This window comes from Physeter macrocephalus, chromosome 6, assembly GCF_002837175.3.
Source record: "Physeter macrocephalus isolate SW-GA chromosome 6, ASM283717v5, whole genome shotgun sequence".
NCBI lineage: Eukaryota > Metazoa > Chordata > Mammalia > Artiodactyla > Physeteridae > Physeter > Physeter macrocephalus.
The window spans coordinates 6,881,100-6,897,754 of NC_041219.1; the positions used below are offsets into that span (position 1 = coordinate 6,881,100).

Here is a 16,655-nt window from a genome sequence, read left to right on the forward strand (position 1 = left end):
CATGGCTCACGGGCCCAGCCGCTCCGCGGCACATGGGATCTTCCCAGACCGGGGCACGAACCCGCGTCCCCTGAATCAGCAGGCGGATTCTCAACCACTGCGCCACCAGGGAAGCCCACAGGACTGGATTTTTAACAAGGACTCTAGGTGATTGTTATGCACAATGAAGTCTTTTGGTAACAGCTTTTTTGAGATATAATTCATATACCATACAATTCACTCGTTTAAAATGTGCCATCACATAATTTATTTTTATTTGTTTAATCCACAGAGTTGTGCAACTATCAGTGGTGGAAAGCATGGGGGCAGACGTGTTTGGATTTGAATCTTGCTTCTTTAATATCTATAAGCCTCACTTTCCTCCTCCGGAAGAAAGGAACAATAATATCTTTCTGAGTTATGATGAGAATAGCTAACATTGAGCACTTTATCATGTGCAAAGCACTGGGCTCTAACAACAACCCTGTGAGGTGACTACTACTACTCCCATTTCACAGATTAAGTTAAGAAATTTACCCACAGCCATACAGTAAGTGGTGCAGCTGGATATGAACCTCAGCAGATTGGCTCTGGAGGCAGCCCTATAGCTACTAGACTCTTCTGTAAGGATACAAGATAGTATATAGAATGTTTCTAGCAAGGATGACTTTTAATTATCTCCCAAATAAACTCATACCCTTTAGTAGTCATTTCTCATGCCTCTCACCACTAGGCAACAACTGTAGTTTCTATGTCTACAGATTTGCCTAACTGTACACTTCATATAAATGGCATTATGCAGTATGAGTTCTTTTGTGATGGCTTCTTTCACTTAGCATAATGAGTTCAAGGTTCATCCATGTCATAGCATGCATCAGTACCTCATTACTTTAAAAAAAATTAATATAATTAATTAATTAATTAATTAATTATATTTATTTTTTGGCCGCATTGGGTCTTCATTGCTGCACGCGGGCTTTCTCTAGTTATGGCAACCGGGTCTACTCTTCGTTGTGGTGCGCGGGCTTCTGTTTGCGGTGGCTTCTCTTGTTGTGGGACATGGGCTCTAGGCACTCGGGCTTCAGTAGTTGTGGCATGAGGGCTCAGTATTTGTGGCTGTAGAGCACAAGCTCAGTAGCTGTGGCGCACGGGCTTAGTTGCTCCGCGGTGTGTGGGATCTTCCCGGACCAGGGCTCAAACCCGTGTCCGCTGCATTGGCAGGAGGATTCTTTTTTTTTTTTTTTAGCATCTTTATTGGAGTATAATTGCTTTACAATGGTGTGTTAGTTTCTGCTGTATAACAAAGTGAATCAGCTATACATATACATATATCCCCATATCCCCTCCTTCTTGCGTCTCCCTCCCACCCTCCCTATCCCACCCCTCTAGGTGGTCACAAAGCACCGAGCTGATCTGCCTGTGCTATGTGGCTACTTCTCACGAGCTATCTATTTTACATTTGGTAGCGTATATATGTCGATGCCACTCTCTCACTTTGTCCCAGCCTACCCTTCCCCCCCCCGTGTCCTCAAGTCCATTCTCTACATCTGCATCTTTATTCCTGTGCCAGGTGGATTCTTAACCACTGTGCCACCAGGGAAGTCTGGTACCTCATTACTTTTTATTGCTGAATAATATTATGTTGCGTGAATATACTACATTTTATTTATCCATTCATCAGTTGATGGATATTGTGGTTATTTCTACTCTTTGGGCTATTACAGATAATACTGTTACAAATATTTGTGTACAGCTGCTTTTGTGTGGCTACATGTTTTTATTTCTTTTGTGCATATACCTAGGAGTAGAAAGTCTGAGTCATATAGTAACTTTAGGTTTTACCTTTTGAGGAACTACCAGAGTGTTTCCTCAGTAGCTGTACCATATTACATCCCTACCATCAAAGTATGAAGGTTCCAATTTCTCTACATCCTTGCCAACACTTTCTCTTGTCTTTTTTATTATAATCATGTGGTTATGAAGTGTTATCTCACTTCGGTTTTGATTTCCCTGATGCCTAATTGTGTTGGGTATCTTTTCATATGCTCATTGGCCATTTGTGTATCTTTTTTGGAGAAATGTCTATTCAAGTCCCTCGCTCATTTTAAAATTGGGCTATTTGTCTTTTTATAACTGAGTTATAAGAGTTCTTTATATATTATAGATACAAGTCTTTTATTAGATGTCTAATATATAAATATTTTCTCCCATTTTGTGTCATTGTCATCTCTTTAGTTTCTTGATGGTGTCCTTTTGAAGCACAAAACTTTGAAATTTTGTTCAAGTTCAATTTACCTGTTTTTTTCTTTCGTTGCTTATACTTTTGGTGTCATATCTAAGAAATCATTGACTAATTCAAGGTCATGAGATTTACATCTGTTTTTATGTGAAAAGTTTTATAGTTTTAGTTCTTACAGTTAGGCCTCTGATCCATTTTGAATTAATTTTTGTATGCTGTGTAGGGCAGGGTCCAACTTCAGTTTTTTTTGCATGTGGCTACCCAGTTGTTTCAGCATCACTTATTGAAAAGACTAGCCTTTCCCCACTGCATTGTTTGACACTTAGTGAAAGTCAGTTGACCATAAAGTGTGCCACAGTAAAGTTTTAGAGCCATGTGTCTACTGAAATTATGAGCAGACCATTATTTTAAGAGTAATACAAGATAAAGTTATTAACCTTAGACCACTTTAATGATTATTAGTCTTTTTTTTTTTTGGCTGCACCACTTGTGGGATCTTAGTTTTCTGACCAGAGGTTGAACCCGGGCCCTGTCAGTGAAAGCACAGAGTCCTAACCACTGGACCGCCAGGGAATTCCACTTTAACGATTATTAGTCTTGAGATGTGCTTGCAATTCCAAATTTGGTGTGTATATGGAACTTGTGAGGATGGGAAATGGTGAGGTAGGGGTGGATGGGGAAGGCTTGAGCTTTACCACACAAAAAAGTTTAATTCAAAAAACTTACTTGGCAAAATGGTCTTATAGCGATTTTTAGTTCCATGACATGGAATGTCAATTTCTTTGGGATCCACAAAGTTCATTGGTATTTCCTGCAAAAATAAATGATATCAAATACTGTATTTAATGCTGTCACAAAGAAAATCTTCACGGGGGGCCATCTGATCCAGAGCTCTACTGGACTTCAAAGTCATTTATGAAACAACAGACTACCACCTCTGGTTGACCAACACCCTTCCCTTCATAAACACATCAGCTGCACCCTGACAAGCTGACTCCAAGAAACGGCTTTGTGTGTTAGAAAGTATTATTTGATATGTAGTTCCTAAAGAGACATAGAAAACTTTGGTTAGGTTTTAAGAATCCTGTTCTGACATAATTGCTGGAAATATATAAACAGGCAGCTGAAAAACTGCTTTTTCTTAAACAATGTATTCAGATTTCTTCCTATCTTTGTGTAGATTCAGTACCAAACATTTTACTATGATAGATTCTCTTTTAACATTAGTTGTGACTCTTTTAGGATTATGAAAACCTTCCTCCCCAAATGGTAAATACAGAGGGCATTTTTGCTGATTTAAGTGATGATGATATGATGCATTTTTTTGGATTAAGAAATGGTTTATAATTGTACTGTTCCATTTGTGGTTGTAAATGCAACATTTGTAGTGAAGGGCATTTAGGCACTGTCCTCTCGCACTTAACAAGAACACAAGTATTTTTGTTAAGTCAGAATATATGTCAAATGATGGAGGAGGGAACAATTAAAGCAGAAGTCGCTCTGTGTGTTAGACAGAAAAAGGTGGGCGTCTGATGCTGACTGGGACAAAGGAAACAAAAAGCCAACGTTTTCAAAAGGGTCTAAACAAATATTTAAGGAGTTGATTATGCAAAATAGTATGTTCTCTAACTTAAAATTCTGCAAAGGATTGCTTAGATAAGGTCAATGTGCACTAAAATACCTTTTGTCCCTAGATCACATAAAATAATATTTTTGTTATCTACACTTTCTCCTACAGAAAATAGAACTTGACAGCTTAATATTCATTGAAATGAAAGAAATTATCTGCAAATTTATTTAAATTGTCCTTGTTTTCAGTCAATCTGAAAATTCAAGAAAAGCCTGACTATACTGTGAATTTAAGACTCGGTCCATTGAGAGGAGTAGCTTACTTTTAAAATATTGTTTCCTAAGCTTGCATTATTTTAGGTATTTACGATATTTATTCCTACTCTCTGCTCCAACTAAATGTTGCAAGTTCTCAGTTCCAAGTTACCAAAATAAGCAAAACTGTTGAATGTTCAATAGAAACCACATGTTCATGCTTGGTAATTTCCAACAAGTTAGTCTGTTTTAGCAAAGCCATGAATATCTTTATTCCTCCCCGATCTTTCCTGTTTTCTGACACACACTGACAATTTGTCATCTTCCAGCATTATCTCTCTCCTCGGCCTTCCTTGTTGGCCTCATCTCTCAGGGAAGCAGACTGTGTTAAGGGCTTATCTCATAGAACAAAGAGCTATCTGTGGTTGTAGAAAAGAATACTAGGTGTACCTTTGGCCACTTATGTGATCACTGACTGGTTCTTTGATTCCTCCCAGGTCTCATTTTTTTCATACATAAAAGATGATATGCTACGAGGTCTAATTTTTAAAACGACATGCTTGTATTTTAATAAGAGTTGATGAAGCTGATAGATCTAACCTATTGCTGTCTCTTTCGTCATTAGGGTGGTTGCAAACACCTGAACTGACCCTGAAGTCGTCAACTTATTATACCCAACAGCTATGGCTTAAATGTACAACTGCTTTAAGATGCAAGGGGTTCTATAAAATGGATATTCCCCTTGGGCAACAATTAGACCTAAGAAGGTCTAATCTGTCTCCATGCTCTCTGGATTGAAACGTGTGTTCATGCATTATCACCACCAACACTGATGGGTCAGCATCATTTTTAGCTGAATGAAACTCACCATCATTTTTAGCTCACATTGGGTCTTCCTCTTGTGTTCCTTATTTCATTAAATGACAATACATTCACGCTGTTGCTCAAGTCTAAAAATGGGGGTGTCATCCCTGACTTTGTCTTGGCTGCCTTAGCCTATTAAGCCCACTTAATAGACTCTCCCAAATTTTCACTGCTACTATTTTAGTTTTGACCACCATCACAGCTCCACAGGATTATCTCTACAATCTCCAAAATACCTCTTTCTAATGCTGACTCTACTGCAGATAGTGATCTTTTTAAAACACAAGATAAGTCCAAACCCTTAAATATGTATTAAGACTTGGGTTTCTTTTATATCTGAAACTCAATTTCTGTCACTTCCCACCTTAATTTCAATGCTCCTGTCAAACTGCACAATTTAATTTCCCGAACAGTGACAGCAAGGCTGTTCCTTCATCCCGGAATGCTCACCTACTTCTTGTCACTTTGCCTGGCCAGCCCTTATATACTCTGCCTCAATTCACATTCTAGTTTGAACACTTACCAATAGTTGATGAGATGCAGGGTGGATCTAAAATCCTTGCACTTAACCTTTTGAACTGTAACCATTTAACCGTAAGTTGCCTGAGTGGAAGACAGTGTCATTTTAGAATGTGCCTCTAGTGCCTAGTATATCAAAATGCCTACTGAAGAGTGAATCATAAATAGCAGGCTCACCATGAATTCACTTTGGAGTAAATGTGAACTTGCCACGACGTCCCTGAGCTGTGACCTTGTGAGAATACGGCTGGCTGACTGCAGATACTCCATTGCTACCTTCTCCCGTGGGGTTGGTGTGGCCACAAAGGGTTCAACATTCCCCAAGCTACTCACGTCCAGGGTAAGAGATACGTTGGACCCTCGTCTACATTGGAGAAAAATGTTATTAGATTTAAACACTGCATGAATTATTGTGAGCAGATCAGTTTGTCTTTCTGTACATACATATAATTCAGTGAGAACTATTACAGAAGTAAGGACCCAATATCTTCTTTTATGGTACCATAATTGACTATAGCAACTACTCATAGTTTCTTAAGAAACTGACAGTTTTGTTGTTGGAAATAACTCTGAATTGAGAAAATGCACTATAGTTTATTAAGGGGTATAGTTGCTACAGAAATAATAACATGGCTAATACATTAAGCGAAAAATTTAGGAAAAGTAAACACAGCATTTGAATTGAGGAGTGAGATGTAACGCAAACCTACCTTATTTATCTGTATATCTGAGAGTCCAGGATATAAATTCTATATCCACCCTAATTCTTCTTATATCCATACACCATACTCATGATTTTATTGAACACAGGAAGCTCACAGGAGAAAAATAATCTTTTTATTTTAGTTCAAATGATTGTCGGTGAAATAGAACTTAAAAGTTCAAAATGTATATATTTTTTATAACTTCTGATTTATCCCTAAAAGATAGCTTTTTCACCCTCCATTTATGTATGTATGTAATGCATATGTAGGTATATGTGTGTAATTGCATATGCATATATGTATTTATTTAATTCTGTGATAAATTTACCAGGGACCATAAAGACCACAGACCCTCGTACTAAATTACAATTGATTTTTCCTCTGTGATTTCCCTCCTCTTGTTGGGAGGCAAGGTGGTGTTCTTCCATCATATAAAGGCTCCTTGTGTCCTGAGAGAAGGTGTGAGTGCCTCTTACTAGTAATACTGGCTGTGTGGAACCAAGGATTAACTATAAAATAGCATGTGCTGAGGGGCAAAGTCAGAAATTGTACTTAAAGAAATGTTAAATTTAAAGGGGCCTGAAGTGAGCACCAGGCGATCAAATATGGTGCCAACTGGTTGGTGTCCCAAGGAAATGGAGAACTGGCAAATACAGGTCAAAACAAATGTGAGTAGAGAGAATACAAGAAGATACTAGGCCCAGCATATTATTTCCTTTGAATGGTATTTTACATGTATGGAACACTACCTCAGGAAATATTGAAGTGGCTACAGCTTAGTTTTAAGCAATGCAAAATTGTTAGAACATACAACAAAAATTCCAGTAAACAAAAACATATCAGTTCTTTCCTCCTATTAATCTGTTTCTGGTTGTAGCTTTGGTGTCATTCTATAGTTTGATATATAATGTTGTCATTTTTGTTAATTTCTAAATGGTTTGTAATTGTAGTTTTAATTCTTGCTTTAACTCAATGGTAACATAAGTGTTTGCCCATTTATTATCCTTATTAATGTCTAGTAAGAGTACATGGAAATCAATGAATGGATTTCTAATTACTGGAATTTCTTGATTCTTTCTTTGAGACAAATACTATAAAAAATTTTCTAAATATTTCATGCATACTTTTGCTGGCAGCTGCTTTGGTTATCTATCTATATATCTATTGACATATATCTCTATATATGATATATAAGCACATATGTACATATATAGCACCTTATATATTATATTATGATATATTATTAAAGATATTATTCCAATCTATTTTTTCCTTACTTTTTTCCTACTGGATTTCTCATAGCCTGAGATATGTATGTGATTCTTCCACAGTAACTGTTTTTGTTATTTTTCCTTATATTTCTAACAGTTTTTACTTTATATATTCAGCCATTACGTTATTTGAAGAGATTCATAATTATATCTTCACTGTAAAATTTATCAATATCAAATACCTTCTCATTAATTTTATGTTTGGCCTCACATTTGACTTTTGCTTCCCAGTTTTATTGAGACCCAATTGACGTACGGCATTGTGTTAAGTTTAAGGTGTTTGACTTAACGTATATTATAAAATGATTATGCGCTAAGTTCAGTTAACATTCATCACCTCATATAGATACCCAAAACAAAGTTTTTTCCTGTGATAAGAACTCTTAGGAACTACTCTCTTAACACTTTCAAATACTGTATAACCACATAGCAGTGTTAACCACAGTCATCATGCTGTGTACATTACATCCCTAGTACATATTTATCTTATAACTGAAAGTTTGTACATTTTGACCACTTTCATCCAATTCACCCTCCCTCCACCCCTCACATCTGACTTAAAAAAATTAATATTGACATCTGCTTTTTATTTTTTTCTTGGCATGTTCCTGAAAATCTTTTTCTAGTTTCTATTATTATTTTTAACTCTTTTGAATCACTGTACTAGGGATTAGGGGATAGCATTTTGGACACCCCGTAAAATATCACCTACCTGATAAGAGGGTTGGTTGCCCCCCACCATGTATTCTTTTTGGTGGCTGCTGGTGGTGACCGACAGGTCTCCTTTCTTTCTGAGTAGGGGGGAAACAGCTGAGGAGGAGCAAAGGGTGGTTCTCCTTTCAGGCCAAGAATTTTAATCTATGTTTAATGGGAAAGTGGTTTTTAAAGTTTCTCAATCCAGTTCTTTTGGCCTTTAAATTGCAGAAGTTCCTTCCTAATCCTGATAATAGTTTGCCTATTGGTCTTAGATTTTAGTGTTTTTGTGAGAATTTGACTTTTGCTGGTTACATAGATAGTTGAGTAAGGAGCTGGGAGAAGCAGCTTAAGGGACTGCTAATCAGATGCCATCTTAAACCACTATTCCATTCAGTCCTTTTTCAGCCCTAAAATACAAAAGTATGTACAAACCTGTGAACTGAGGGATACTCAGTGCTAGAGTGGTTTAGTAGCAAGTGAGGTCTCTTCCGTCCAGAGTGGTCAGAGCAGATGTATGAATGAGGATGAATTGAGTTGGGTCTTGAAGATAAAAGATAAATTTTGAGTAGACGGTTATTTCAGAGAGAGAGTCTGGCAGAAAAAAAAAGTGTGGGAGCAGGAAATGATAAGGCATCTTTGAGAAATCTCATATCAGCAGTCTGAGCTAGAGTTCAGTTGTGTAAAATGTATTTTGGAACCGGGGGGCAGGGTTATGTAGGAGAGTTGAAAGAGAAGCAAGAGTCATAGAAACAAGAGTATAAATAGCCTGCCTGAATCCAGAAGAGAGAGAATTCAGAGCATCAAGTTATATCAACCTCTGCTTTGGCTTCTCGCAGCATACTCTGCCGAAACCTGGAGGATTAAAAACCTCTGGGATCCCTGTCTAAGGTCTTTTTGATCTTATGAGTAAATTTTCTAAGGATTCTGTGATAAACTGAGAGCCATGGAAGCATTTTCATGCAAACTGACTTGGTCAGGAAGAACCACTTTTGTTTGTCAAGGGAAGGAAGAAAGGAAACGAATATTTATTCAACATCTACTATTTGCCAAGCACTGTTCTAAGCACTTTCACATATGGTATCTCAATCTTCAGAGCATCCCTCTGAGGTATTATTTTCCCCCATTTCACAGGTGACGAGATAACTAAGAGGAACATGATAGCAGAATAAAGATTCAATCCAAGTTAGAACATAGAACCCAAGCTCTTTCTGCTTTGCCACCCAAAAGCAAGGGTAAGGTGGGCAGATTATGTTAGACTGTGCAGTGCCCTATGTAGAGCTGGAGTCAGTTGTTGGGGGGAAAGTTAGGATTACTGAATTATAATGTGGAGACAGTGCAGTATTCAAGGTACAAATTCAATCTTTACAGGCATACTTGTCTGGGCTCAAACCCTGCCTCTCTCATGTCGTTGTGGTGGACCTTTGGTCTGGCTATTTAGACTTGTTACATCTCAATTTCCTCCTCTTTTGTGAAATGAATAATTCAGTGTACCTACTTCAGAGGATTATTACAAGGATTAACCAGATAGTTTAAGTAAACTGCTTTTAAATAAGATGCCTGGCTACTAATAAATTTGGGTCATAATGAATAAAGTCCTATATGACTCTCACCTTCTACTTCTCTAAGAGATCCATTTTAAGAGATCTTCACAAAAACTCGAAAATTCTTTACACTGAGATTGTTTTGAAATCAATGGATAGATTCTATAGCTTGTCACTAAAGAAAAACACATCCTTCTTGATAACCTCTTTCTCTTAAAATTTCTTTTTATTATGGCAAAGGCATCTTCCCTGAACCCTAAACAATTCCAGAACACTTCACCTCAACGCCTCAGACAGAGTCTTAAAGTTTAATTATGGAGTCAAACTGGTACAGGCTGTTGACCTTACAGAAAGCACTTTCCACAAAACAGCCCTTATCATGAGGGCTCTTCTATCCTGGCCATGAAATATTACCATAGGATGTCATCAGCTTGGGAAAATCTCTGCTTTTGTTAATTCTTATTTTCAAGGAACAACCAATATCTAGGTTAACTGAAATATAGTGGAATTAGGAAACAGAATCAGTAGAATCCACTTAAAAAGGTGTACACTTCTTAGTCATGTCTTGGGTTGGAGAGAAGAGATTAAATACACATCCACATATATTTTAAAGCATTAATTTTTCTGTTATAAAAGTAACACATGTTCATTGTAGAAAATTTTAAACTTAGGAGTTTCAGGGACTTCCCTGGTGGTGCAGTGGTTAAGAATCCGCCTGCCAATGAGGGGACATGGATTCGAGCCCTGCTCAGGGACAATCCCACATGTCGCGGACCAACTAAGCCCGTGTGCTACAACTACTGAGCCTGTGCTCTAGAGCCTGCAAGCCACAACTACTGAGCCTGCGTCCCACAACCACTGAAGCCCGTGCCCAGAGCCCGTGCTCCACAACAAGAGAAGCCACTGCAATGAGGAGCCCGCGCAAAGCAATGAAGAGTAGCCTCTGCTTGCTGCAACTAGAGAAAGCCCGCTCACAACAACGAAGACCCAACGCAGCCAAAAGTAAATAAATAAATTAATTAATAAAACTTAGGAGTTTCAAAAAAGAAATTAAAACCACTCGGAGTCTCATAAACGTCACTAACATTTAAATTGACGTTTCAATTTTGCGATTTTATAGGCAGTACTGGCAGTGATTTATTGTTTTAATTTTTATTTCTTTGGTTATAGATGAGGATAAACACATTTTCAAATGACTATTGTTCATTTATTGGTCATTACCTTTGAGAATTGTCTGTTCATGCTCTTTCTTAATGTTTATATTGTGACATTAATGTACTTATTATTGATTGCTATGATAAGTAAGATATTATTTTTCAGACCCTGTTGCATATATACATCTTATTGTTGCTTTAAAATACTACGGATTTTTAAAAAGTATATTTACATTTAGTCAAACACATTAAATTCTACAAATTAAATATTAAACTAAAAAGGAAAAGGTATCAATCTTTTCTTTTGTGGTTTCTTGCATTGCTTTCAAATCCATAGAAATTCTTCTCCTGGAAGTTTAGATTTTTTTAAAAAAATTTAATCTTTTAATCGATTTATAATTTATTTGGGGGTATGGTAAAGGTAAGAATAACCTAGGTTTTTTTTTTTTCCCCAAATAGGTTATCCATGTTTCTAACACAATTTACTAAACAATCTAGAGAAGGGATGTGTTTTATAAATATGGGAATATTAGGTGTTTTTTTTTTTTTTTTTTTTTTGCGGTATGCGGGCCTCTCACTGTTGTGGTGTTGTGGCCTCTCCCGTTGCGGAGCACAGGCCCTAGATGCACAGGCTCAGTGGCCATGGCTCACGGGCCCAGCCACTCCGCGGCATGTGGGATCTTCCCAGACAGGGGCATGAACCCGTGTCCCCTGCATCGGCAAGCGGACTCTCAACCACTGCGCCACCAGGGAAGCCCGGAATATTAGGTTTTTAACTAGCTATCCCTGACTAATGATCTGGAGGAGAAAATACCACTTTACTGAACTAAGAGAACGGACTTCTGCTCCACAGTATCCATAAACCAAATGGTAAGAAGTGAGGCTAGAATCAGAAAGACATCTCAAAAAGAAGACAAAACAAATGTAAGAAATTAAGAGAAAATTTAAATTAAGGGATGGGAACAAAAAATCTAAAGGATTTAGAGAAAAAAAATCAACAAAAATAACAGAAGGAGATCTGGACCTTTAATAAAAACTGAATGGGGAAAACTAAGAACACAAAGTCTTATTAAAAACTTTGCTTCTTTTTTTGTTACGTAACTCTGGCAAACTGTTTAGAATTTTTTTATACCTTATGATTGCTGCTGGACAAAAGGGAACATAATGAAAAGCTTTATCACACTCCCACTGTAGCACCAATTTTTATTTATGCCAAAAAATAAATAAGAGGGAGGAAATTCAAAAGATACCAATGCAGACAATTGAAGGAAAAAGCAAATTCTTAAGGAAAGGTAAAAGGAATGCAATAAACAGCATGCTAATTACAATTAAGTAAAAAGGAAAAAATGTATAAATATTATGGGCCAGGGCCACACATTCATTTCAGCAAGAGAATATAAACATCTGTTGAAATTGTTCAGTTTTTGCCTTGCTGCTCCTAATGACCAAGAAGTGAAAAGAAAATACAAGCTAAAAATACAAGAACAGTTGAGTGCTGGAATACCTCAGAAACTAGGCATTTATTTTCCTGGTAGTTGGGGCAATATGCTGGAGTTCAGAAGCTGGATTTAGGCAGAAAGGCTACAGTTTCCAGCATTGTGACCATGGCTCTAATCCTCAGATGTGGCTGCTCTTTTTGCGGTACCTTGGCCACCAAGAACAGTGAGATTTCAAGCGTGGCCCCTCATTTTGTGCCCAACAAAGAATGGAAATGGAATAAGAGAACAAAATGAAACAGTGATCCTTTTGCCTGGAGTCCAGGAAGATGTACTTCTGAAACTACTGAACTATGAAATTACATTTCAGTGGGAAATGGTGGCAGCTGCTTATCTCGAAGTACTTGAAACAGGAATGGAAAAATATGCATCTAAAGATTATAAGAAGAATTTAGTACAGAATGAAGGTGAACAGTTCTCTGAGAGCTTTTCCAGTCTTAATTTTTTTTCTTCTGTCAAAAATATGAATAATTTGTTCAGAGCTGTCTATCGGTATACACATCTAATCCTACATGGTGAGAAGAAAGAAGTTGAATATTGAAGTCCTCTCCAGATCTGACATGTTGTGAGTCTGAGACCTTCAGGCCAACCTTTCCTCCCTGTGTGTTAAAATCATAATGATCACAAACCTGATAATCTTGGCTTGATTGTAAAGGTGTGCTTAAGACCCCTGCCCACCTACTTGATTTTTCTGAATTCGTTTTGCTCATTAAATTTGTCCACATATTTAGTTTTCTAGGAGATTTCTAATAAAGGCAAAAGAAAAAGAAAAGAAAGAGAAGTTCTAACTCATTTGAATAACAAAAGAAAAAACATCGAAATACAGAGATGGAATTCCTTTACTATGTATAGATTGACTGGCCTCTACAGTTCTTTGAAACTCCAGATGTATGATTTTTAAGTTCTAAGGGTAATGGAATTAATGAATGGTTTGCTGTTTCCTTCCATCTCTTTACCTTCAAATAATTATGTATAGCGCTAACCCCTATTCTGGATCTCTTGACAGATGAGAGGGCAAATTAAAAAAAAAGAAAAAAAGAAAAGAGGACATGGAGTGCTAAGTTAAACTGTGACAAATTCAAAGCTCTTGGAAAGTTAAATGGTGACATAAATGCAGTATTACTAATTTCTAGAAGCTGAAATAAATGAATAGGTATTGTGACCATCTATAATAAAATTTCCCAAAGGAAATCCTGTAGGGAAGACATGTATTAAGTATAAAAGATACCAGGCTCAGGCCCAGGAAGATGAAAAACAAATTTCACTCTAAAGTAAAAAGAAAAATCTTACAATGTAGAGAAAATTTTTGGTGTGATAAATGATTGATTTCCCTACTTGAAAGCGCCTGTTTTACTAGGTAGAACATTCCTGACCCTTTTGAGTGATTAAATAAATATTTTTTAATTCATACAATGATATCTGACCTTTTTTTTTTTTTTCGGTAAGCGGGCCTCTCACTGTTGTTGCGGAGCACAGGCTCCGGACGCGCAGGCTCAGCGGCCATGGCTCACGGGCCCAGCCGCTCCGCGGCATGTGGGATCTTCCCGGACCGGGGCACGAACCCGTGTCCCCTGCATCGGCAGGCGGACTCTCAACCACTGCGCCACCAGGGAAGCCCTGACCTTTTATATATGTACAGCATGAGGCAAAATTTACTACACCCTTCTTTCATTATTTTAAAAAATAAAAATCAAAACAATCATTAAAAAAAATAAATTGAACTTGTTACATTGTTCTTTGAGCATTGACCTTGGAATCTGAGTTTAAATCAATGCTCTGCACTTCACTAAGCTCTTTCGGCCTCAGACTCCTTAATCTGCAAGTGGGGATAATAATAAAACTTACAGGATTTGTTCACATTTTAAAAGATAAAAAAGCAAAAATATATGCACATTTCTAGCCTAATAACTGGCATATAACATAATATGTGAATGATTATAGTAATTAATAATGATCATGTGATAATTCTTATTTCACTCCATGCACACATGGCTGTGTGGCTGCTATATGGCATACACTGATAAACATTTGAAGAAGGCAAGGTTAGGAAAGTTGGTTAGTGAGGAAGAGTCAGTAGCAGTGTTACATATGCAAAGTCAGTGGTCACCTACGTTGGGACCATTTCATATTCCTCAAGCCCTTAAAATTCTTACCTTAATAACTTTTCTCAGATTCAAAAATAATGCATAGTCACCATGAAAATTAAAAATATAGATACCAGAAAGAAAAATATCCTATAATACCAACACGAAGAGTAATTGCTAATAACATTTTAAGTGTCTGTCCTTCAAGTTTTAAATATATATGCATGACAAAAATCTAGATTTTTTTAGTCTACATATTCTTTTATGGCTTGCTTTTTATTTAACTAAATATATCACAAATATATTTATTTGTGTGTTGTGTCTTCAAATTTATTTACACACGAATTGCCAACACTATATAGCACTCCATTGGATGGATGTATCAGTCTGTATGTACCCCTAGGTCTGAAGTGGGTTTCTTCTAGACAGCATATATACGGGTCTTGTTTTTGTATTCATTCAGCCAGTCTATGTCTTTTGGTTGGAGCACTGAATCCATATACATTTAAGGTAATTATCAATATGTATGTTCCAATTACCATTTTCTTACTTGTTTTGGGTTTTTTATTGTGGGTCTTTTTCCTTCTCTTGTGTTTCCTGCCTAGAGAAGTTCCTTTAGCATTTGCTGTAAAGCTGGTTTGGTGGTGCTGAATTCCCTTAACTTTTGCTTGTCTGTAAAGGTTTTAATTTCTCCATCGAATCTGAATGAGATCCTTGCTGGGTAGAGTAATCTTGGTTGTAAGTTTTTCCCTTTCATTTCTTTGAATATGTCCTGCCACTCCCTTCTGGCTTGCAGAGTTTCTTTCTTTTTCTTTTTTTTTACATTTTTATTGGAGTATAATTGCTTTACAATGGTGTGTTAGTTTCTGCTTTATAACAAAGTGAATCTGTTATACATATACATATATCCCCATATCTCTTCCCTCTTGGGTCTCCCTCCCTCCCACCCTCCCTATCCCCCCTTCTAACTGGTCACAAAGCACCAAGCTAATCTCCCTGTGCTACGCGGCTGCTTCCCACTAGCTATTTTACATTTGGTAGTGCATATATGTCCATATATATATATATGGACATATATACACTACCACTCTCTCACTTTGTCCCAGCTTACCCTACCCCCATACTGTTCTCCATAGTGGCTGTATCAATTTACATTCCCAACAGTGTATGAGGGTTTCCTTTTCTCCACACCCTCTCCAGCATTTATTGTTTGTAGATTTTTGATGATGGCCATTCTGACCTGTGTGAGATGATATCTCATTGTAGTTTTGATTTGCATTTCTCTAATGATTAATGATGTTGAGCATTCTTTCAGTGCTTGTTGGCAATCTGTATATCTTCTTTAGAGAAACGTGTAGTTAGGTCTTCTGCCCATTTTTGGATCGGGTTGTTTGTTTTTTTGATGTTGAGCTGCATGAGCTGCTTGTAAATTTTGGAGATTAATCCTTTGTCAGTTACTTCATTTGCAAATATTTTCTCCCATTCTGAGGGTTGTCTTTTCCTTGTTTATGGTTTCCTTTGCTGTGCAAAAGCTTTTAAGTTTCATTAGGTCCCATTTGTTTACTTTTGTTTTTATTTCCATTTCTCTAGGAGGTGGGTCAAAAAGGATCTTGCTGTGATTTATGTCATAGAGTTTTCTGCATATGTTTTCCTCTAAGAGTTTGATAGTGTATGGCCTTAAATTTAGGTTTTTAATCCATTTTGAGTTTATTTTTTGTATGGTGTTAGGGAGTGTTCTAATTTCATTCTTTTACATGTAGCTGTCCAGTTCTCCCAGCACCACTTATTGAAGAGGCTGTCTTTTCTCCACTGTATATTCTTGCCTCCTTTATCAAAGATAAGGTGACCATATGCACGTGGATTTATCTCTGGGCTTTCTATCCTGTTTCATTGATCTTTGTTTTTGTGCCAGTACCATACTGTCTTGATTACTGTAGCTTTGTAGTATAGTCTGAAGTCAGGGAGCCTGATTCCTCCAGCTCCGTTTTTCTTTCTCAAGATTGCTTTGGCTATTCGGGGTCTTTTGTGTTTCTATACAAATTGTGAAATATTTGCTCTAGTTCTGTGAAAAATGCCAGTGGTAGTTTGACAGGATTGCATTGAATCTGTAGATTGCTTTGGGTAGTTTGAGTCATTTTCACAATGACTTTCACAATGTTGAGTCTTCCCATCCAAGAACATGGTATATCTCTCCATCTATTTGTATCATCTTTAATTTCTTTCATCAGTGTCTTATAATTTTCTGCATACAGGTCTTTTGTCTCCTTAGGTAGGTTTATTCCTA

At 37.1% G+C, this 16,655-nt stretch overlaps 1 protein-coding gene across 3 annotated transcripts in view; it reads right to left on the bottom strand.

Annotated features, from left to right (window-relative positions):
* PTPRR (protein tyrosine phosphatase receptor type R) overlaps window positions 1-16,655 on the bottom strand; it is a 261,921-nt gene that overhangs the window by 44,101 nt on the left and 201,165 nt on the right. For all 3 annotated transcript variants that reach the window (XM_055085211.1, XM_055085212.1, XM_028490395.2), the window contains 2 exons: window positions 5,603-5,789; window positions 2,945-3,029 (listed from right to left, as the gene is read on the bottom strand). In XM_055085211.1, the coding sequence (XP_054941186.1) occupies window positions 2,945-3,029; window positions 5,603-5,789 (272 nt within the window). The remainder of the gene's footprint in view (window positions 1-2,944; window positions 3,030-5,602; window positions 5,790-16,655) is intronic.